Raw genomic sequence first — 23,870 nt, 5'->3', positions numbered from 1 at the left:
CTGGAGGAGAGTTCAGTGTGATGTTTACCAATTCAACATCGTGAATGACCTCATCAACATTGAGTAGTTGCTCACGCAAATCCTGTATGTGTGTAAGGTGCTCTGTCGTGCTATCACCTTCATCCATGGTCACATTGGCCAACTCTTTGCGGAGATAGGATATCTTGGCCTTATTGCGTGCTGCAAACATATGCTCAAGTACATCCCATGCTGATTTGGAGGTCTTACAAGACTGAATGTGTGGAATAATTGCCCTTTTCACTGACAAGGCAATCAAAGAAAGTGCCTGTGCATCTTTTGAGTCCCATTTTCTCTGATCCTCGGTAGGAGGGAGAGGAGGGGCAGTAGCAGTAGTAGCACCAATACCACCACGAGCAGCACTAGCAACCTGTCCTCGAGCGTATGCTGAAGTGTCTGAGGTGCAAGACCTCTTGGTCGTTGCAAATCACCTGTAACATAGTCCCATATGTCCTTCGCCACAAGAAGGTTATGGACCATAAAACTCCATAGTGGGTAGTTTGAGCCATCAAGTTTGTCCTCCTGATTGAGGACACCAAGGGTGTTGCTCTGATCATTATTCCCTTGACATGCCATGCTGTCAATGATAGACAAAAATCTGTAGTCAAATACTTCAATGCTGAAGTATAGAGTATACTCCTTAGAATACCAAAATCCCCCACGAGATTAAGAAACAAGTACCAAACTCTCACACAAATGCCAAAGTGTGCACAATGCCACCCAAATCAGCACTCAGCTAGTAAATTACAGCACTATATTGCTGTACCACACTCGCCTCGAAATGTGTGCCCACCAAAGTACAAAATACAGCAACTTAATGCTGATTCTTACCAAAATTTACTGAATTTTTCCAAAATTCTCTGCCCAATCTGACTGTAACAGCAATTAAATGCTGATGTATTGCTTGTTGCTTGCCTTGGAGTGCGTGTCGGGCAAGAGCCCAAAATTTCTTTCTAAAATTTCAAAGAAATTGAAGAAATTTGTACCTTACAATTGGAATATCTGCAAAAATGTCGCCTCGGGATGCGTGCCAACAGTGAATAGTCGCTGAAATATGCCTCGAGATGCGTGCCGGATCAAAAAAACTGAAAAGCCCCAAATTTTCTTGAGTCAATGTGGAAGAAATTGCGCAATGTCTATGAGTTTGGTAACGATTTGCACAAAGGGCCTCCAATCATGCAAAAGCCCCAAATTTTTGGTGGGAATGTCCAAGAAATTGAGGAATTTCTTCTAATTGGTTGTCAATTTGAGCTCCGGGAGCAAAAATTAGCAAAAGCCCCAAATTTTTGGGCAGCACGAGCTGAGATTCGAGAAGAGATGGTTGAAATAGACTGGAAATTCCAGAAATTTTGAGAAAACCCCAAAGTTGAAAATTAGGGTCTCTACACTTTTTAGGATTTGCAGAAATTGGCGGGCAGGACTGAGAAAATGGCGGGCAAAGCTGAGAAAATGGCGGGCAGAGCTGAAAACAGCAGTAGGTCTTCCAAAACAGCAGCTCCTTGGGCTGTGTGCAAAGTTGTGTTGGACTGCGTGTTGGAGTGCGTGCAGGGCTGTGCCCCTGCTGAAAACAGCAGATTTGCAGCAGATGACTAAGCTGGACAGATCTGGAGCAAATGGACAGATTTGGAGCTGATGGCTGAACTGGACAGATCTGGAGCAGACAAGAGACGGCTGAGCTATAGCTCGTCCTCCACTTCAGCAGCACCTCACAGCAGCTGAAAACTCTTCCTCGAGCTGAGAACCAAGCTGGCAGTAGTAGGACCTTGGGCGGGATGGCACCGACTGACGGGGGCTGAACAGAATCCGCGTGTATGAGCTACTTTGATACCAAATGTTGGAAAATGGCAGCCAGCTATGGAGAGAGAGAGGAGAGACAATGACAACAAGAGAGTGAGCTGAAGCAAAAAAAAGAGGAGTGTACTTGCTAGAATGAAAGATAGAGTGAAAGTACAACTTATGTTTAGGTCAAGGGTTGACCTAACCAGCCTTCCACCAACTAACTAGAGTTAGGTTTATTTTACTCTAGAGCCTAGTGCCACTACTTTAAGTTTCTAAGACACTAGGTGTACACACCTTACATTGATACTTTAAGAAGTGTCCACACCACACAAATTACATTTGGCGCTGCCCATAGAATCGGCAAATTCTAACAAATGCTACTAGCAAGATTAAAGCATTTCACAAATTTCACATCTTGGTGATAACCCCAACTCTGAATGCTTATCCCTTACCATTCGACAAGCCCAAAAAGGATCATCATGTGAAGAATCCCCAACAAACCAACACTTGTGCTGGCCATCAATACAATCCCCAACACAGCATAGCCCTACCACAAACTCCAACAATCTTCCACCAGCCACCTTGGCCACCAATAGGCCCCCAGGACCTTCTGCCACACCACCACAAACACTCCTCCATGGAAACCACAGGCGTCCTTGTTACTCACGTCTTCGGTGCATGCCACAGCCTGCTACCTACGACGGTGTCTCTCTGTCACTCTCTCTCTCCCACTCAATGCAACAGGCTCATTCTCTCTTTCTCTCTCGATACATACACAATGCAACCACCTTCTCTCTCTCATCATTTTATACATATTCCAATTTGGAATCTCTCTCTCTCTCTATCTCTTTGTCTCTCTTAACTCTAAATCCTAAAACTCTCCCTCTCACAATGCAACCACATTCTCTTTCTCATCATTTACACATTCAAATTTGGAATCTTTCTCTCCAATCTCTTTCCCTCCATCTTGTTCATCCTTTCTAGTATCTACTCACTTGAGCTTCACACTCTCTCTACTCCTTTCTAGTATTTGCTCATTTGAGCTTCACACACTCTCTACTCCCTCAAGCACTCTTGCCATCTCAAGCTCTCTACTCCCTCAAGCTATCTCTATTCCTTAATCTCTCTATCTTTCCTATTCCCTCAAGCTCTCTCTATTCCCTTAACCTCTCTATTCCTCTAATTTCAACTCTCGTTTGCATTTACTTTAAAACAACTCTAAATTTAAGTCCAAGGTTATGAACTACACAAATTATATGTAAACTTTTTTTTATTGGATGTAGCATCGGATGCAAGTCCAAGATTTATTAGTATGATTAGTATCATACTAGTGTCAGAAGGTACTTATCGGACGTGAGAACCTTGGTCACATGTCACTATGATTTTTACATTGTGCTCCAAATTTCAACTCTCTTTTGTATTGACTTTAAAATAAAGTCTATTAATGTATGTTTTAAATCCAAGATTGTGAACTACACAAATTATATACAAACTTTTTTTATTGGATGTAGGATCGAATGCAAGTTCAAGATTTATTAGTCCGATTAGTACCATACTAGTATTGGTGGACGGTACTTATTGGACGTGACAACCTTGGTCAGAGGTCACTATGATTTTTACATTGGGGGCCATTATTGAGGGGTGAGAAAATGGTCATTGGATCATGTCCTTACACTGTGTTTCCATTATTGAGGAGGGGATTTTACATGCATAGTTGCTAGCAGGGATTTCAAAATGAGGGGTTTCATATGAGTTTCCTAAAATGTAAGAAATGGGTTTCATTTGAGATGAAAATTATTGAAATTTAATTTTCATATAGATATATTTCAAGTCCCATGGGCCTCAACAAAACACACATTAAGAATGATTTAGTGTTCTATAGAAAATCTAAGTGAACAATTAATAGACCGATAATTTACATACACGGTACCTATTTCCCACAATTCATCATCTAGATTTGATGAATATAGAAAAAAATTAATGCTTTGGTTATAGGTATTAGGATCCATTACATACACGATAGACGTATTCCACAATTTGTCATCCAGATTTGATGAATATAAAAAAACAATATAAGAAATGTGTTTGTGGCAACCATGTTCATATGGTTATAGGTATTAGGATCGAGTGCTGTTTTGTGGACTTGCAAAGAGCTTTTGACATTGTCCTTAGGGCTAGCTTAGCAAGAAGATTGGAATACATGGGAGTAGCAAGACAAATGACATAGAGAGTCCTTGCTTTGTATGAGCCAATTACAAGCATGGTCAAGGAGCATGAAGATTCCTGAAGTTGACTGTGAGCACCTTGGAAGTGAAGGAAGACTGTCCTCCAACACCCAAGCTCTTTGGCATGTACATTGACGAGGTGATTGATTATAGAGGCTAGGGGACATGATGTGGGAATTCCTTGCTTTGTTTGTGTCAATCATAGTCAAGGACTAGAATTTTTAAGAAATGATTGAGCACCATAAAAGTGAGTGAAGGCTACCCTCTAATATTTTTCTCTATGCAAGTGACATTTTCATTATTCTAAACACATTGATGACAATGCTACCTAGATGCTCTACAAAACTAGTGTAGCCAAGAGTTTTGGAAGTGGGGAGGTTTCATACGTTGGAAACAATATCATTAAACTTTAGAAATGATAAGAAACAAAGTTTCATACAAAGTAGAATATGCATAATAGATATATAATGTTTAAGTAACACATTAGCTAGGAATATTGTAATAACTTGTGCACTTTCTTTAACTTTCAAATGGAGACTTAGAAAAAACACATTTGAACTTGAAGTAAGAAACATGAATACCGATTAATATACCCGTCAATGACTAATTGATGAATCATGATTTCAAATCAAGCTTATTGCTATCGTCCTTTATCATGATTCATGAAGTAACCACTAATAAATATGCAATGTGGATGGCACTACAATAGGGTGTAATGAGTAACAATTCGTAAGAAAGAATTTCAAAATAAAGGGAATATGCCAAACTATATTTATCAAATACTAAGGCCTCATTGTAACCAAGGTAACGATTTTCAATCCCTCCTTACAGTGGATTGAAGACATGGATGTAGTTTGCATATAGAGGGAGCTAGTTGACCATGTCACAACATATGCATATATAAGGATTACTTTATAGGGCCTTGATGCTCTATGTGGAGGACAATTGAGGGGCACTTGATTAGAGGGTATGCTGCCCCAAGAGTACCACGGGGACATTGTACCCATTTCTAGTTCCAAGAGAGATAGATGAAGCTATGGATTTTTGAGACATTGGTCACTCCCACATTGTTGTGTGGTGCATCCATATGAGAATCAATCTTGTATACTAGAGGACCCAAACGCAAGGAGGCATGTGATGGTTGGAAGATGGAGTAATGATGATCTTGCATTTCATCTGTAGTAAACCATTAGCAGCACTTGAGATTATATAAGATAGCCTTTGACTTGCCCTAGAGTTATCACTGCACCACATGCTGGGTTGCACATCTGAGTAGCTTGCTTGGGATTCATGATAGATAGATGGGTATACTTTCCTCTTTTTAATATAGCATGGAGGCCCCTTTCATTGCTCTTGGCAACAAGTGAATAGGATAGCTAGAGCAAACATCTTTGAGTGACATAGCCAAAGGACTTGGAGCATAGTAGTGTAGCCATTAGGGATAAAGATTGCCTTCTATTAAGACCCTTTTTTTTCCTCACATATAGTAGATTCTTCATGTACTCACACTATATGGATCACATTTGTCATATAGTTTGGGATTTATGACTAGTCCGATTTGCACATTATCCCACTAATTGTGGATTGAGATAGCTATATACAGAGTAGGAATAGCGGGCCCAACTGTTGAGATATGCTAATTGCGTAATCTAGAGGTCGAGATAGAGATGCACTATGTTTGTAGATGTTGAACTTATTATGCGATGCAAAGGAGATTTCATTGCATCTTCCAAGATGGCTTTGGCCTAGTTTTTTGAGTCTGTGTGTTTCTTGATTAGAGATATCTCACGCTTTTTCTTTTCGAGCTTTGCAGAGTCCAGATACAAGGAGCCCTTCATTAGATAGCCAGTAGCACGATCTTGGATAGTTATAGCTATAAGCAGTGCTTTGAATATAAATTTCATGTATAGGATCTGTCACTTTGATAAAGGTATCATTTATGAACATGTATGCAGTGTTTTAGATGTATTAGGACCAATGGGATGGTGATGAGTGGAAAGAGCTATATAGACACCTTTGGACCTAGAGAGGGCTAGGGCATGTTGTAGAGGAGGCTGGGAGACAAATGAGGACTCTCACTTACAGTAAATGGTGAGCATACAAGTAGACACAATATTGAGATCTATACCATCTATTCATAAGCAAAGATGTAGCCACATCATACCGTAGGCTATGAGACGTGGTCACATGGAATGGCCATTTTTGGGGTCCCCCGTCCCGGTTTCCATGTTTCTAATTCCGGTTTCATCCCTATTGCATGTGACTATATAGTCACATGGAATGGCAATTCATGGCACTCTCCGTTCCAATTCCTTGTTCCCATTCCCCATTCCATGTGACTATGTTATTAGAGCCACATTGATCCACACCCGTAGGAGACCTAGAGACCTAGACATTCCTATGGAGAGAGGCTATATGATGTACCACACGAGCTGCCAATTCCACCTCCTCTAGAGTCTCTTTCTACCAAATCCACTTGCTTCATATAGGATATGTTGAAGAGGGCTATAGAGCATCTACATCATGGATGATCGATGGATCTTGGTTTGGAGATCCTCTAGATCCAAGCAAGTAGAGGACCATCATGGTGGGCCATACATTGGCCAAGATATATGGAGTAGGGATGGAAGTAGAGCTGAGTGCCTATGCAAAGAGATGGAGATTGAGAGCTACATGATAGGATGGATTCAGTTGGGGGGTGCTCTACACTTAATCACATCTTCACCTCGAGATGAGCTCACACTATGCACATGTAGAGCAGTATGATCCTTACTGTCCCTCCATACACCTCTCTCGCATTTAGAGGAACTCGGTTTTGCGACATGATCTCTATCAACTGCACATACAACATACATGGATCTTACCCTAGCGGCCCCTCCCTCGAGGATATCATACTAGAGGAACTAGGACTCCAATATATGGTTTTATTGGGAGACTTGGATACTTAGATGTATACATGGCACATGAGATGCGAGTAGCCATCACACCCAACTCTGGTCTCTTCTTATTAGCTAGAGATTGAGATAAGGAGAGCGGCCCAGGTTCCTAGACTTGAGAAGTTTTGTAGGCTATGCCGGGAGGGGGAGAGTGAGGCTACATTTGTGGATGTGGAGTCTACAATACAATTTAAGTGAGGTATCCCACACTATTTAGAGGATACACCTCCCTTAGACTAGTCGTGGGGTCCCCCAATCAACAACATTTGGGTGAGTTCTTACTTGAGATCCCAAGGATCTGCACACCATTATTTAGGCGGGTACCCTATTGAGAGGGGACATGTAGTCACAGCTCATTGGGTTTTTCCAGACAGTGACCACACTGCACCTACATAGAGATGGCTGAAAGTCTAGAGAGTTGAAGAGATTAGAGCACCACTTGGACTTAGGGTGGAATAGAGAGAGAGAGATCCACTAGTGATAGGACCGATACTTGACAAAGCTGATTTTGCCCCGCAATCTCATCAAGGATTCATGACATATTATAGCCACCCATCCACCCCACCTTTTTTGTTGTATCCCTACAGGGACATTGTATTGTACACCACCTTACACTTTGCTTTGCATTGTATATTGGTGATTATCATTTTGCACGTCACACTTTGATATCTACCACTGTACACGGTTTTGTCTCGTAAGTTCTTTTATTGGCCTCAGTGGATGTTAACATATGTTTCTTTCTCTGCGTGTGTGCTCTTCTCTTCTCTCTCTCTCTCTCTCTCTCCCTCCAAGGTTACTAGGACACCCGAACTTATGGATGTAGAGCACTGCACCGGCATCAAGCATGGCTCAGGTTGGGGCACGACATCAGTCAAATGTGGAGGAGAGATGATAAAGCGAGAAGATATCAATCAAATGTGGAGGAAGGATAACAGAGTCCTCCTTGCCCACTGCCACCAGTATGACATGCTACTACCTGTCATACCCATTGGATAGTAGATTATTCATCACTTAGTATTCATAATGATGGTACCACTATAGCATGATAGATAGGGACTAGACATAGCATGCATGTTACTACATTAGTTTCTTTTGAGTTTTTGCATGATACTTGAGATATGTAGCAGTTGTATATTGATTTGGTTCATAGGTCTCTCGAGGAGTCACCTTGGATAGAGCTATAGAGAGAGGCAGAGCTCACCGCCCACACCCAGGAGGCCCACGCCCCGCAGGAGAGATCACCTACAGATACAACGGATACTACAGCGCCATCGGGGAGCTATACCCCCCCGCTTCAGCCTATCCATGCTGGACAAGCCCATGTGGGAGATCTTAAGATGACAACGCTCCATGAGCAATTCCACACTGCACTTGAAGTGCATCTAGATTGTATCGAGTCTGTATACCATTTTGTACCTACTCACCTAGTTCACCATAACACTAGATAGTAGTTTTACTGGGACTTAGAAAAATTCCCAAACATTTTGTATGTAACCTTTTGGTCTCATAGGCCAACTTGGCCTTTTGTAGACGTTAATATAACTCTCTCTCTCTCTCTCTCTCTCTCTCTCTCTCTCTCTCTCTCTCTCTAAAGCACCACCATCACACCTATGGGCACCACCGGAAACCCACCACCGACACAACCCTCTCCCTTTCCCTTTTCTTCCTCTTTCTTCTTTGAACATCAAATAATGTTATTTTGAAGTAGTGCAATTGGGAATTCTCTCTTTATTTGTTGTTTGGGGATGAAATGGGAGAGTTGCAACACATGCGTCGGTGATAATCTATAGGCATGTAGACTTCAAACTTTGCAGGTTTGTGTAATGGTTTGAAAAAATGGAAAATACAAGCCACGAGATATTGAAAATTTTTAATAAATAATTCTGAGTGTTGACACTGCATTAACTATTTGCTACTGAGATGTATAGTGTTTATTCAATCAGGTACGAAAAGCTGCAACGTTGGGATGAGGCTTTGAATGCTTATTCAAATAAAGCAGTACAAGCGACAAGTGCTCATGCAGTCTTAGAGGCCACATTAGGTCCGATTTTTGAACTCCACTTAATATCTGTGCTGAACAGAGTCAACTGCTAATGTTGCACTGAGTGACGTTAAATCGAGCACTTTGAAAGCAAAGTTCTGTTTTCCAGATGAGGCTGTGCTGTAGCCTTGATGTTTGTGAATATACTAGTAGATTTACTATGGACTCCAGCCTGAAAGAAATTCTTTTTGATCTGAATTTACCTTGTATACTATGGCATGTATAACGTGCAAACGTTCAACCAGCCATAGTGTGTTTTGGTCATGGAACTGTAAATGTGCAACCTCATATACTATGGTTGTTTTGGTCGTGGGTTATTTTCCAAAATGGCCTGTTTTTGACCTTCCTTTCTATTGGATGTATGGAAGCACAGCAGACTGTCAGAAAGAGCAGGGAGGGCATTGATTTAGGTTTTTAGAGTTCTAGGAAGTGTAATCAAAGTTATAGTTTAAGTTTTTCTGACCTCATGATTTCGGTAATAACAACTGTCTTTTGTTGAATTGTGTTATTGTGCAATCAAAATATTCTGTTCATTGTAATTTTGTATCTTTCAGGCCGAATGCGATGCTTAGCAGCATTAGCTCGATGGGAGGATTTGAATGCACTTTGCAGGGAGTTTTGGACGCGTGCTGAACCGGGTGCTCGTTTAGAAATGGCACCCATGGTTTGTCTGTTTTTATGTGCTTGTGACATTTTTATGGACCATTTCTTTATGTGGTAATCTAATTCTGTTTGTGTGTAGGCTGCGAATGCAGCATGGAATATGGGTGAGTGGGAGATGATGGGTGAGTATGTTTCTCGGCTTGATGACGGTGGCGATGAGTTGAAATTGCGAAATTTAGGCAACTCTGCAAGTTCCTCCGATGGAAGCAGTGATGGTCCCTTTTTTAGGGCTGTTCTCTGCATACGACGTGGAAAGGTTCCAGTCTTGCACAGCTCTTTTATGTTCTACGATAAACTTCAGATGCAGGTCTCAATTAGGAAAGCTATGTTTAATTCATATGCCAGCATTTATTAGTTCACCAGCCTTGTTTGCAGTATGAAGAAGCTCGTGAATACATAGAACGGGCCCGAAAGTGTGTGGCTACAGATCTTTCTGCTTTGGTAAAATTTGCTTCTTAAAGTCTCTTGCTTATTCAAAATGATAATATTGTTGTAGTTTTCTGTAATAATTTGCATGCTTTAAAGATTTTACTGCATCGCTGTCAAAGTGATTTTGATTGCTGAAAGCCCAGATACGATGATAAGGTAGCAGTTTCTGCACTCATTACATGCCAGATTGTCATGAAACAGAAACTACTTGCTTGTGCTTCGACAAGACAATGCAGTACTACTGAGATGCACTTCATAACTTGTATGACAGCTATTAACTAGTTGAAACATCGCATGATACAGTGTGGATAAAGCAACATGTGAGAGCCAATGGACTTGAGGGGAAGTTTGCCACTTTGTTTGATCTCAGTTAACTCTCAATCTTAAATGATGCAATCTCTCTTTTGATTTGATAAGCAATTTCAGTGTGGCCCTCACAAAAAGTCAAAAGTGCAGTCTAAAAAGGCTCTGCTTACCACTGCAGGACTTTTTAAGAGCAAACTGGAGGTGAAGTGATTTGTTGACACAGTCCAGATGTTTTTATGGTCAAAAACCTTCCCTTAGCTCCAATCTTGTGTAGCATGGCACTATAAAATTGTGCGTGGTCTTGTGCTAGGATGCAATCTCTCTTTTGATTTGATAAGCAATTTCAGTGTGGCCCTCACAAAAGGTCAAAAGTGCAGTCTAAAAAGGCTCTGCTTACCACTGCAGGACTTTTTAAGAGCAAACTGGAGGTGAAGTGATTTGTTGACACAGTCCAGATGTTTTTATGGTCAAAAACCTTCCCTTAGCTCCAATCTTGTGTAGCATGGCACTATAAAATTGTGCGTGGTCTTGTGCTAGAAGCACATTTCTTAAAGTAACGTTTTGTACCTTTGAAACATGTTTGTAAAGATCTTATTGAAATGTTTCTGCAAGGACGTGCTTCGATTAAATTATACCAGCAATATAAATGGCCATTTTCAGCCTCTGGAGTGAAAAGGAATGGTCATTCTCGAACTTCCCATTCCTGTTCTCTGTTCTAATTTGATGTTCCTGGTCACAATGCATTAAAAGATAGTCGATTGCTTGTATTATCTAGCATTTAGTATCTTGACTCGTCAACTTCTGTACCTTTTGTTTGAAACTGTTAGTTTCGTTAGTTTATTGTAGGGCTGTGCACATTTTGGATTGTCAGTAGTTACTTCCAGCTACATCCATAATGGTTATCCCACCTGATAGAATAGTGCTTGTCAGAAGAAGGAAGTCAATGAATTATAAACTCCCTGAATATCCTAATCGATATAGAAGTTTGAATCCTCAAGCTGACCCCCCTACCTTTTCATTGAAGTAACTTGAGGAGATACACAATTGTAACTATGGGGAATTTATATAAACATTTTGAAGAGTTGTGATTCATTGATTAGGGATGTATGATTGATGTGCTACTCTTGTGATTCTTGAGCCTTATTCCCCAATGTTCATCTTTTGAAATCTAATTTAGAGTTTAACGTATCTTAATTCAAGGCAATGTGTTTTGGTAAGTCCTACGGAAGTTGTAAAGTTATAGACTAGGCATGTTTTCAAGATCCATATTTCTAGTTTGTGTATTTCTTCAAGGATACTAGACCTCTCGTTTCTGAGACTTGTGACTTGCATTGGTCTTGCGATTGCTTGAAGGGGGAGAACCTGAGCTGCTAGGTTTGGTTTCTCTATTGTGGCACCTCAGCTCTTAGCTATTGTTGGCAAGTAGAACAGAATAATGCTCGTCTTTCAGAGTGTAGTGGAAGAATGTTCAATTAATTTATTTCAACTTCATGGTTGGAGGATGTTCTAGCAGGTTCCGAAAATGTCAGTTGAGTAGATTTGAAAGCTCTGTTTGGAGATATTTTTTGAAATAACTTGTGACTTTGAAATCTTTGGTGTAACAGGTAATAGACAGTTATGATCGTGCTTATAATAATATGGTCAGGGTTCAACAACTGTCCGAGCTAGAAGAGGTACAAATATTTTGAAGGGGAACTGACAGCTCCCAGTTTTTTGACAATCATGCTTTCTAACTCCAAGTCCATTTATTTTTTGTCACTTCAACAATCTTCCTGGCTCACTTTTACTGTCATGAAAGACTAAGAGTGTTTTTATTCCCATCAGAAATAAGTACTATCTAACTCCTTTTGGCACACCTATACTAGTAAATGATCTCAACAGCTCTAGGTAGAAAATTTATAACTATGGTCAATTTCTATCTATACTTGTTTGACAATCTTCCTGACTAATTTCTTCTGTTGTGAAATGATAAAGAGTGTTTTCATTCCCATCAGCAAATAATTACTATTTAGCTGCTTAGAGCTCTGCTCTAGCCTCCTTAGCTCAGGGGCAGTCCCATGGGCAATGTGTCTGTGTCTCCTCGTGCTCATCACATTGCACACATGCCATTGGGTCCCTGCCATAGCTAGAAGCCAGAGAAAGAGAAATATCTTTCTAGGCCTGAAGCTGTGATGTAGCCGCCTCCAAAAGTTGTGCAGGAAACCATCTGAGATTCCCTCTCTATGCCAATGGGGCCTGGCTGCTGACTGTGCTCCAATCCTACTCGTGTATCCCCTACCCCAATCTAGTAGCCAAAAAAGTGCACGTCTTATGGTCTGTCAAGGAAGGGGTCTCTCCACACCCACTCTCTGAGATCCCACTTAAGTCTCTGTAGAGGCCTCCTCTTGTATGTGCAGTATCTCCATTCATTTGCAAGACAAGTGGCTGGGTCTATGTGCCACTTCCTCTCGAAGTGTGCCACTACTCTGATCCTTTGCCTAGAGCAACCACTGAGTGTTGTAAGGTCAAGATCCTCTTGCTTGAGGTGGCCATCCTCCTCAACTATGAAAGTGAATGCCCTGTATATTCTAGACAATACAACTGCTAGAAGGATATCCCCTCTAGAGAAGAGGCCAATCCAAGTCAGGGAGGTAGCTATATATGTCTGCCAATTTGATGGAACTCCCTCTATCATGGCCTCAATTGTAGCCTTGGCTCCCCTAAAACTATGTATTCTCTGCCTCTAAGTCTCTTGTGGTAACTCCTGAAAGGCAAACCAGCCCTCCACTCATGTAGCAACCTGTATAGAGAATCTCCCCCATGATAAGTATGTCTGTTGTCCAATAGTGTGGCCCGACTCTGATTGCAAATAATGTTTAAAGAGAAGAGGCTGCCTCATCTTCTCTTTGATAGTAGTAGCAGGGAGCTAGTGAAGCCACGAAGACAGAGATCCCTATACTCTAATAATGGAAGCAGCAAATCTTACCTCAAAGCTCCTCCCTAAATCTTAGGTGCTAATCTTGTGAAATATCGAATGATGTTGGGCTCCCATGGTCCTCCATGTGTAGATGTCATATCCTGTAGCCTCCCCATCACAAGTTTCTTTTAGGGCTCCTCACCTAGAAGCAGATTTGTGACAATGAGCTTAACCAGTACAGCTTTGCTTTAGCTATCTTGGTCTATGATCTTTTATCCTCCTCTAGATCAAGGCTATATGATGACATCCCATGCCACCTTCACTTTGGTCGGGCCCCTATCTCCTCCAGACCAAATGAAGTTCTTGATGAGGTGCATCACTTGGCCAATGCATGACCTAGAGAATGGCCAATAAGAAGTGATGTACCATGTGTTCACCCGAAGAACTTGATTGGTGATCACTACTCTCCTTGCTAATGAGTGTCTCATGGAGCTTTAATATAGAAGTTTCAATTTGATGCTTAGAAGAAGAGGTATTGATTGCTCTTTTGAAGTAATGCCAATCCCAATATGGCATCTGAGATATCTCATAGCTATCCTGCGGGGAACCCATGTAAAATTCTCATGTGATCGCCACTCTGGCGGTCTAATGTTGCATATCCAAAATCCATACGATTTTTGCCAATTAATTAGGGCTTTTGATGCTCTGCAAAATATCTCCATGGTCGTTACAAAGGCCCTAAAGTTACCCTCATCCCGATCTAGGTAAATTGACGTATCATGAGCAAACTCCAAGCTCCTCAAACTTGAGGATGGGTATCGTGATGCCTTTGATACTTGTAGATTTCTCTCTCAGAAAGGAGCTTATGCCCTCCACTATAAATAAAAACAAGAAAGGAGCTAGTAGATATCCTTGTTTGATTGATTTATGAATGTTGAATCTATCTTCTCTCGCTCTGCTAGTCATGACATGGTTGTGTGCCGAAGAATAGAGAGCCACTACTCCCTTGACCCTCCACTCTAGAGAGCCTCTTGGATCTAGCCAAAGTTGTGGTTTCCCAAAATGTGAAATGTTGTCCAAGATGCTGTGCTCTCCGACAAATCTAGTCTTAGTGGGGTGTATAGTATATGATATCAATGGTGCTAACTCAAGACTAATCACCTTTGCAAGGATCTTGTAGGTAGTTTCAAGCAAGGTGATTGGTCTACATTGTGCAATCTCCAATCTATCTCCACTTTCTTTAGGGTTGAGATAAATGAGCCGGTTGGAAAGTCTGTCTGGCATAATCCCAGATGCCATAATCTCCTCAAAGGTTGAGTGCAGGCTTGTATTGATAAGATCCCGGTAGCTATAACAAAGAAGGACTTATCTAGTCCATCTTCCCTTGGACACTTGCTAGAGTTTAACAAAAGAAAATTCTATTCATGAATCTTGCAAAAAAGACCCCTAAAGGTAAAATACACAATACCAAGAAGACCTTACGGCCCTATAAGGAGTAGCAAAGTATATTATAAATACAATGGTTGAGGAGCAACCGATTTGATATGTTATAATACCAAACCAAATGTTTATTAGTGAAAAGATAGAGGAGCGAGAGGGAAGTCTGCCAAGAATAAACAAAGTGAGCACAACATACATAATGTAGAAGTGGTCCATAGTGTGAATATGCTAACTAGAGAGATGACTAGATGGATATCCAATTGTAGGTGGACTAGTTGTAAAGTATCGGTGGAAGTGTATCGTTGTGTAAGGACCAACCTCGTTTGTGTCAGCTTGTGTTGAATTTGATATCTCAACACCCCCCTTAAAGCTCAACTCCATGACATGCACTCTAAGTAAGAAGCCTTTTTGCTCCTAGGGCCTCGGTGAAGACATTTGCAACTTGCTCCTTTGTGTTGACATATGTGAGATCAATATCACCTGCCAAGATTTGCTCTTTGATAAAATGGTAATGAATGTCAATGTGTTTTGTGTATGTTGGAGACATTGGGTTTCTCACCAATTGTATGCTATGCATGTTGTCACAATAAATGACAACTCTATTGTCTATCTAATCCCAAATCATCAAGTTGCTTTTGCAACCAAGCTATGGCATATGCTGCCATAGCAGTACCCTTTTACTCTGTCTCTGTGAATCGATCATGCAAAAGTGGGTTGTTTCTTACTGTTGCAAGTCACCATCCCACTCCTAAAGGAAAATACATAGCCACATTGGTGGATGTCTTGTGAGGCTCACTATCTGGCCAATCAATATCAATATAACCAAATAATCGCACCACTGAATCAGTCTCCTAAAAGATACTACAATCCAAAGTGGCCTTAAGGTATGGCAATGTATGTTTCACACTGTCCAAATAGGCTTTTGGGGCACGCGTATAAATTGACTTTCCAAACCAACTATATAGTTACAATCTGGCTTGGTGATAGTAATGAAGATCAAACGTTCCACTATCTTTTTGTACATTGTGGGATCGTCTAATGTCTCACTTACATTAGCACATAGCTTCACATTTTGATCCAATGGCACTAAGATTGGCGTACAATCAGCCATATTATACTCTGTCAACATATCCAAGATGTACTGCTTTTGTGAGATCCATATTCCATTAGATGTCCTAATCACATCAATGCCAAAGAAATACTTCAGCTCCCAAATCTTTCTTGTCAAATTTCTATTTGAGAAGACCCTAGACATGCTCTCCCTCCGGCACATTATCACCCCCAACAATCAGCTCATCCATATACAAGTTAATCACAACAATACCTCTATCACTCTAATGCCCATAAAGGGAGTGATCTGCATTTTTAACATGAAAACCAATTGAGATACAATACGATGCTATCTTGTCATACCATGCTCTTGGTGCCTATTTCAGCCCATACAACGCTTTGCGTAGCCTACACAAATTGTTGGAGTGAACCATGCTTTCATGACCTTGTGGCTTCTCCATATACACTTCTTTTAACTCACTATGCAAGAATGTAATCTTTACATCCATTTGATGCAAGACACAACCTTTTGCTATAGCCATTGCAATGACAGCTCTAAGGTCACCGTTTTTCCCACTGGAACAAATGTCTTCTCATAATCAATCCCACAAGTCTGTGCATAACCTTTGACAACTAGTCTTGCTTTATATCTACTCAGACTTCCATTGACATCATGTTTTACCTTGTAAACCCACTTGTAGTCTATAGTTTTGGTTCCTTCAGGCAATGGCACCAAATCCCAAGTTTAACTTACATCCAACTTAGCCATTTCTTCATCTATGGTTTTCTCCCAATGCACATGACCAATAACTTCCTCAACACAAGTGGACTGAAGTGATTTTATAACATTTGCCATATACGCATAATGGGGAGCAGCATAACTATCATATGCCAACCTCTACATAGGATACCTTACTCTGCTTAACATGTGCACTTGTGGAGCCTTGGCTTTTTCACATTAGGTGTATGGACAATTGGAATTTCAAACTTCTCATCCACACATTGATCTAAGCCATTAGACTCACAATCTATATGTGAATAGCTTGTAGAAACATTTGGTACACCAAGTGGCTCAACCACTTTTTCTTTTCTCTTTTGTGACACATTCTCTACACTTGTAGGAGTGCTATTTGCATGCAACCTGCCACTTCATGGTCTCTTAGTAGAGTTAATAGAAGAGGACTCTTGTAGCCCACTCAAAGTTTGTGATTGTGGACCCCATTTTTAACAACCACCCTTTCTTTTATGTCATCTGCAACAATTTATTTTTCAGCAGTATACCAACTGCCCATCTCATTGAAAAGCACATTTCTGCCCAACTGTATCTTGCATGTAACCGGATTATAAGACCTGCAACCCTTTTGCTCAAGGGAATGGCCAACGAATACACACTTTTGGCTTTTGGATCCAACTTCTTTCTCGGCTTATCGGGAACATGTACATATGCAATGCATCCAAATACTTTAACATATGATTGATCTGGTTTCTTGACAGTAAACTTCTCCTCTGGTGTCACATTATATGTAACCAACCTTCCTGCTCGGATAGGGTGGTAAATAACCAGATTAAGCACTATTTACAGCAATTAACAAATTCACAAAACTGAAAAGTACACTTTACCATATAATCTTCGACATTGGACACCTTGTTGGCCCCAAAACTGGGGGTCCCCTTTCAGTATTTATTTAACTTAATTGAAGAAGTTGATGTACAATTGGATTCTCCCAATCCCTTTCGGTATTCCAACTCCCCTTGCTGTCCAAAATGGCTAGCAAGTCTTTCATCTGATTTGCCCCTTGATTCGGGCAATCAATTGGCGTTTACCCGCTTTGATGGAGATGGTAAATGCCCCAAATTCAATTATTTGCTGGTCCCTCCACTTGAAAAAGCTAAAAAAAGCTTCAGTCTTGTTGAATCCAAGTCTTGGAGCTTCAAATTTCTAGCACGCTTTCCGAGGTGGCTGCTGAATAAGGGTTTACGCAAAGAAATCTGAAATTTCTCAGCCACCGGTAATCTCAATGCTGCAATCTTTGGAGCAAGGTTGTAGAAGGTTGGGAGATGAGAGAGAATGGTGAGGAGAGAGAAAATTCCAACTTTCTTCGCGAAGAGCTGTTGAAAATCTGTCATTTATTGCTGCTGCCTTGTCTCAACAGCTAGATGCAAAGAACTGAAGAAAATCAGTCATTTACTGTTATTGCCCTGTCTCAACAGCCTGTAGATGCTGTCGTCTGCTATTGATTGGTCTTCTGCTGCCCCTGGCTACCTCAGAAGGTCCTCCAATGGCTGCAAATCAAACCAACATCTCCTCCCTCTCTCTTGCAAGCTACACTAAAAATGCCTTTCTCCAGCCTGTAAAGACGTTTTCCAGTCTTGCATGGGCATTTTTGACAAGTGGCAGCTTTCCCTAATGGTTTTTCCAGCATTATCCATAATTAAATATTAATTTTCAGTCTTTAAATACTGAAAATTAATCTAATAATTATTTCGGTGCCCTGAAAAATAATCAGACTGGCCAATAATTAAATTGGCTAGTGTCACCAGTTGACACTTATGGCCAAATGAATGACCTAGGCCAACAACTGGCACCATTTACCACCAAGTAGCTGTGTGGCATAACTTATAGCAACTTTTCCCTTTGACATCCCGTGATTTCCTCGGGTCACAATTACTCTAACCCCAATTACAGCTCACATGTGTAACATTTACTTAACGATGTGATTAAAAATTAATCCACATGTTAAGTGAGGTTTCAAAAATACATGTCCTCATGACACTATACACTACAACAGTGGGAGTCTTGTTCATAATATACATATTTATAGAGACAGTTTCAGCCCAAAAATAGTGATGCATGTTTTTTTTCAGCCATCAAGGCTTGTGCAAATTTTGCAATGTGCTTGTTCTTTCTTTCAATGACACAATTTTATTGCAGAGTATACATGTACGTAAAGTATTTTTGAATTCCATGTTGTTTCAAGAAATTATTGAATTGATTGGATAAATATTCTCCCCCTCCATTCGACCTGAGGCACTTAATTTGGACACCTGTTTGTTTCTCAAAGAAATTTTTAATCTTGGAAGTGAGAGAACACTTTTCTCCTTTATGAAATATGTTCATATCTTTCTTGTGTGATCATTAATTCTTGCCATTGATGCAGTATTTGTAGAATCCCACATATCCCAATGTACAACATCAAGTAAATGCCTGCTTACACGTTTATTGTGAGGAAATGCATGCCTTGTCTGTTTTCCATGTTTTCGAAAGTGGCATGTTTAATAGATTTTTTGCATATCATGCACTTTGAGCTGAGATAAACCTGTCACAATTTCACATGACTACATATTCTTCAGGCGCTGTATATTTACATGTGTGATACTTTTATGCTACACGTCAATATTAGCCACAACTCCTGCAACTTGTGCAACAATAGTAGCCTTTAGCTTGGGTACATTTATATCCAAGTTAAACATTATTCCCACATGCTTGCCTTTCGTAAGCAACTTATATTGATTCTTGAAATGTTCTACAAAGCAGCCTTCTTGATCGAACTTTACTTGCAATCACATTCAACTATTTATCCAATAGAAAAAAAATTTATTTGAAATGTTAGGCATACGCAACAGATTAACCAAACATTTAATTTTTGTATCATGCACAGACAATAAGATACTCCCAACATGAGCAATAGGACGCGCTTGCCTTTTGTAACCAACTTATATCCATTCTTGAAATGTTCTACAAAGTAGTCATCCTGATTGAACTTTACTTGCAATTAGGCTCATTAATTTGTCCAATAGAAAAAAAATTCTTTGAAATGTTAGACATATGCAACACATCAATGAAACACTTAACTTTTCCACTATGCATAGACAATGGGATACTCCCAATAGGAGCAATAGGATGGGTTGTTGAGAAATGATATCATTCAGTATTGTTTCCTTCTTTCTTTTCTATTTTTGGTTTCCATTTCTAGCCGTAAAAGGCTTTCTAGGCTCCTTTCGACAGTGGGGCCCCATCAGAGAGATTGAGTGGGCGATAGTCTAGACAGTCTATGCCTATGTATATGGTATTGACTCCACCCATTCATCCATTCCACATCCATTCCTTCCGATGTTCTGTCACTCTCTTCCATCTCTCCATTGTTGCTCACGCCCCACCGGGAGGACATTGCAGTTCGTGGTCTTCATCTCTCCTCGCACCACACGCCTTGTCTCCACCTTCTAGGTTGTGTTTTGGGTTGCAGATTCTCTTTCTCCACTTGGTGACCATCTCCCTTGGATTGTGTTTCGTAGTTTGACATCTCTTTGGCATCAACAATTGCTTTGACATGCGCTTGCTCCCCAGAGACGTGCGTTTTTTGTAGTTCCTGCTCTATCATGGGCTGAATTTTCTCATCTAGCAAGCCATCTTGTTGATCCTCATCTTTGGGAGTACACGTTCGTAGCTAGTGATCTTCTTGCTCGACTCTAATGGCGTTTGACGAATGTGTCTCGCACTCTTTCATCTTCAGATTACTTCGATAGCACACTGCCCTGGAGGATTGTGTTTCGCTCCCTCTACAGTGTATGATTCCCTAACTAGTGCTATCACTTGATTTAGACAAGATAGACAGGACAATGCAGGCACCTAAGAGCTCCGGCTCCACTGTATAAGCTTCATTTACTCAGCATGATTAAGTGCTTCATCGCCATCTTCTTATGCGTCTTTTGAGTTTCTCTTCTCTTTGAGTGTTTGCTGTATGCACTTTGTGTTTCTCCCCACTGCAAGTCGTAAAATCTCTTTGGTTTGCTTTCATTGTAGTCATTTCTTGACATATGCTATAGTGTCACCCATTTCCACAAAACCATGCATTTACGGATTTTTATTTTTCTAAACCATTCTTCAAGAGATATCTTATTGTTAGAGGCACCTAAATCCACATATGATACATAATCACACACTACTAATGCATTTGCATTTAGTACATTCATGATGTGTTGCATAACAAACTTTTTCTCATTATCAACTTGATCACTGGTAGATGCATAATTCTTATGCTGTGTTCTTCCATTTATGTTAGAGACAGTTGAATCCACATACCATACATCAGCACTCATTGTTGATGCATTTGCATTCATCATGTGCTGCATGACAAACAACTTCTCATTATCAACTTGATCATTGGTAGATGCATAATTGTTATGGTGTCCTCTGCCATTTCTTCTATTCCCAGCTCTTCTCTTTTGGATAGTTATATGCAGTATGACCTTTTTTTAACTACAATTATAGCATTGACTCTAGACTAGCTTGTACTACCTATATGTGACTTCTTTTGTGAATGATGAGATTACCCTTGATTTTACCCATAATGGCCATAACCGTGTCCTCTACCCCACCACGACATCTATCTCTACTTGTGTTAGAGCAGAACACCTATTCTAAACGGTTCTTGCTTTGTCACAAGGATGCAACAAGACTCAAGTTTTTCTCTCTCAATAGCAACAGAGATATTAGATCTGCAAGATCAGGGATGGTGTCTCCTAGCCCAAACCATCCAAACATGCAGCCACTATATCATCATCATTAACCTGCACTTTAAGGATCGAAGAGCTTGAACATTGTGCTTAATCTTGAATGCATGGTCATTGATAGACATATTGCGATTCTTGACATTGTTTAACTCGGACTTCAAGTGTAACTTTCTGGCTTTGGTATTTGTACCAAATAGCTTGACCGGATTATTCTTTCCTTCTGTAAGAGAGTTTGCATCCTCTACATACCAAATCATGTTGTCTGAAGCATTGACAATAATTTTTTGATCACCTTAGTTTTGTTTCTTAAATGCCTTATCTTACTTCGGCATAGCATTTTCTTTCAGGAATTTTGGAGCCTTAGCATTATCTCATTCAATGTAGTCCCTATAAGCTTTACCCATAAGCTAATTGGTCAATCTGAACTTTCAAGTATGGAATTTATGCTTGTCAAGCTTGTCACTGACAATTTGATGAGACCCCTGAGACATTGTGTAAAAGCCAAAAGTCTACCATCAATAACCTACTAATTCAAGTGAATTATCAATAACCTATTAATTGAAGTAAATTGTCACATGGCCTAATATTAGTACATAAGTATATCCTGAGCAACACTTGTAATGTTTGATAATTTGCAAATACTGTTTGTCACACCTAACATGTGCAATCTGTTTGCAAAATGAGAAGGTTTGTAGAGTTCTTGAACATTATTAGATTGGTACATGAATAGCCTTCAACCATAGAAATAGGGAATGCCCGCTCTAGAACTTAGGAATGGATTAATGCGTTCTGGGAGGGATGAACCTAAGAAACGCTTGCAGAACACTTTAGCTGATTCCCAGGCCGTTCCTCGGCAGTTCCATCGCCGTTGCTTGGCCGTTCCATGGCCATTCCTTGTTTGGAATGGACTTCTAGTGTGGCTAATTTTTTTCTAAACAAAATGTTAAAACACACCTTAACGTTCCTGCCGTTGCGTGTTCGAGAAGCCCCCACCACTATTGTCGATCTCCCACCCGTCACTCTCTGGCTATTGTCCTGTGTCGACCTATGCTTCAATTGCTGCACATGTAGCAGGTCGTCTGTAGGCTCTGGCCACCTCTCTCTCTCATTGAGTACACACACACACACACACACACACACACACACACACGGAGTACTGATTGATCGAGCCGTCCAGCTTAGCCGATCTAGACGTCCTAGGCCTCGACACAGACACTGACGGCACCTTCATAAGCGGATACAGGGGATTATTGCTCGGACTAGAGCTAGGCCCTCCATACCCACATGACATTGTACCATTTGGAGCTCATTGTTACTAGATAGAGCTCTATGTTTACACACAGCCATAGTTAGTTTGCTTTCTTATTTTGCTTTGTGCTGCATATTTTGCCTAGACAGTTGTATCATCATACACATGATTGTAACTCGTGGTCTCATAGGTCATTTTGGCCTTTTGTAGACGTTAATATATCATTTCATTTCATCTCTCTCTCTCTCTCTCTCTCTCTCTCTCTCTCTCTCTCTCTCTCTCTCGTGCGCACTCGCTTCCTTTCATCTCATTGCCAAGCCTTGTAGGCTGTCACGAGCTTGTGCAGAGTCGGAGGTTCACCAATCAAATTTCAGCTTTCCTAAATTCCAAGGTGTCTACTAACCATGCACACCATTTTCAATTTTATTAAAATTTTAAAAAATTTGTGTAAATTGTACATTGTGGACAAATTTTGGGCATAAGGAGCAATTTGGGACCCTAGATGTCCCCTTGTTGATTGCCCCAAATCGCTCTCAATGTGAGAAATTGGACAATTGCCCCTATTACCACAAAATTCTCAATTGTTCCCAAATTTAAAGTATTTATTACAATTGAGGCCTGAATTGCCTCCAATTCCGGAGGATTTGGGATCTGAAATTGCCCTCAAATTTGGGGCATTTCGGATCAGTCTTTGCCCCAGATTTAAGGGTGATTCAGCAGGGGTTCACAGCTCCAATCTAGCTGCATTATAGCCAAAATTTTGGGCAACTTGTGGCAATTTGGGGCATTTAAGGCATCTATGATTCATGCTGCAATCTCCCCCAAATTTGGGGGATTTTGGATCAGTCGTTTCCCCGGATTTGGGGCTTTCTCAGCAACGATTGGGGCCCAAATTTGGCTGCAATGTCCCCAAATGTGGGGCATTCGGATCCGAATTTGGGGCACCAAAATTTGGGCATTTTTACCAAACACATGCATGTTGAAATTTTGGCTGCAATTTTATGCAATTTCATTGAACTTTTTTGATTATTTGTCACCTTTTATATAGATGGCAGCATAGACATCTATGGGATCTTCATCATCCTTAGTAGGTACTTCATCGACAACTGGACGAAGTCGAAGCACTATTTGGTCATGGTGGGATGAGGTAGATGTAGGGGAGCGATTGAGAGGTGGAGGGGCTCGCCCTTGGAAATGCAGACTTTGCTCTCATGCTCGCACTAGTGGGGCTGATAAAGTGAGAGCCCATCTTCTACATGAGAAGGGGAAAGAGTGCGTTTTTGTGCCAATGTATCAGTTGAGAAAAGACATGAGTTACTTGACTGCA

At 40.7% G+C, this 23,870-nt stretch overlaps 1 protein-coding gene across 1 annotated transcript in view; it reads left to right on the top strand.

The window, feature by feature from the left end:
• TOR (target of rapamycin) overlaps positions 1-23,870 on the top strand; it is a 165,008-nt gene that overhangs the window by 78,579 nt on the left and 62,559 nt on the right. The window contains exons 32-36 of the mRNA XM_087690407.1: positions 8,902-8,999; positions 9,554-9,663; positions 9,742-9,918; positions 10,038-10,103; positions 12,002-12,070. Coding sequence (XP_087546533.1) covers positions 8,902-8,999; positions 9,554-9,663; positions 9,742-9,918; positions 10,038-10,103; positions 12,002-12,070 — 520 coding nt within the window. The remainder of the gene's footprint in view (positions 1-8,901; positions 9,000-9,553; positions 9,664-9,741; positions 9,919-10,037; positions 10,104-12,001; positions 12,071-23,870) is intronic.

Source organism: Lygodium microphyllum, chromosome 2 (assembly GCF_053477565.2).
Source record: "Lygodium microphyllum isolate KBCC chromosome 2, Lygodium_microphyllum_v1.1.10, whole genome shotgun sequence".
Lineage (NCBI taxonomy): Eukaryota > Viridiplantae > Streptophyta > Polypodiopsida > Schizaeales > Lygodiaceae > Lygodium > Lygodium microphyllum.
Note: the sequence above shows the minus strand (reverse complement) of the source record. Positions and strands in the feature narration are given on the sequence as shown.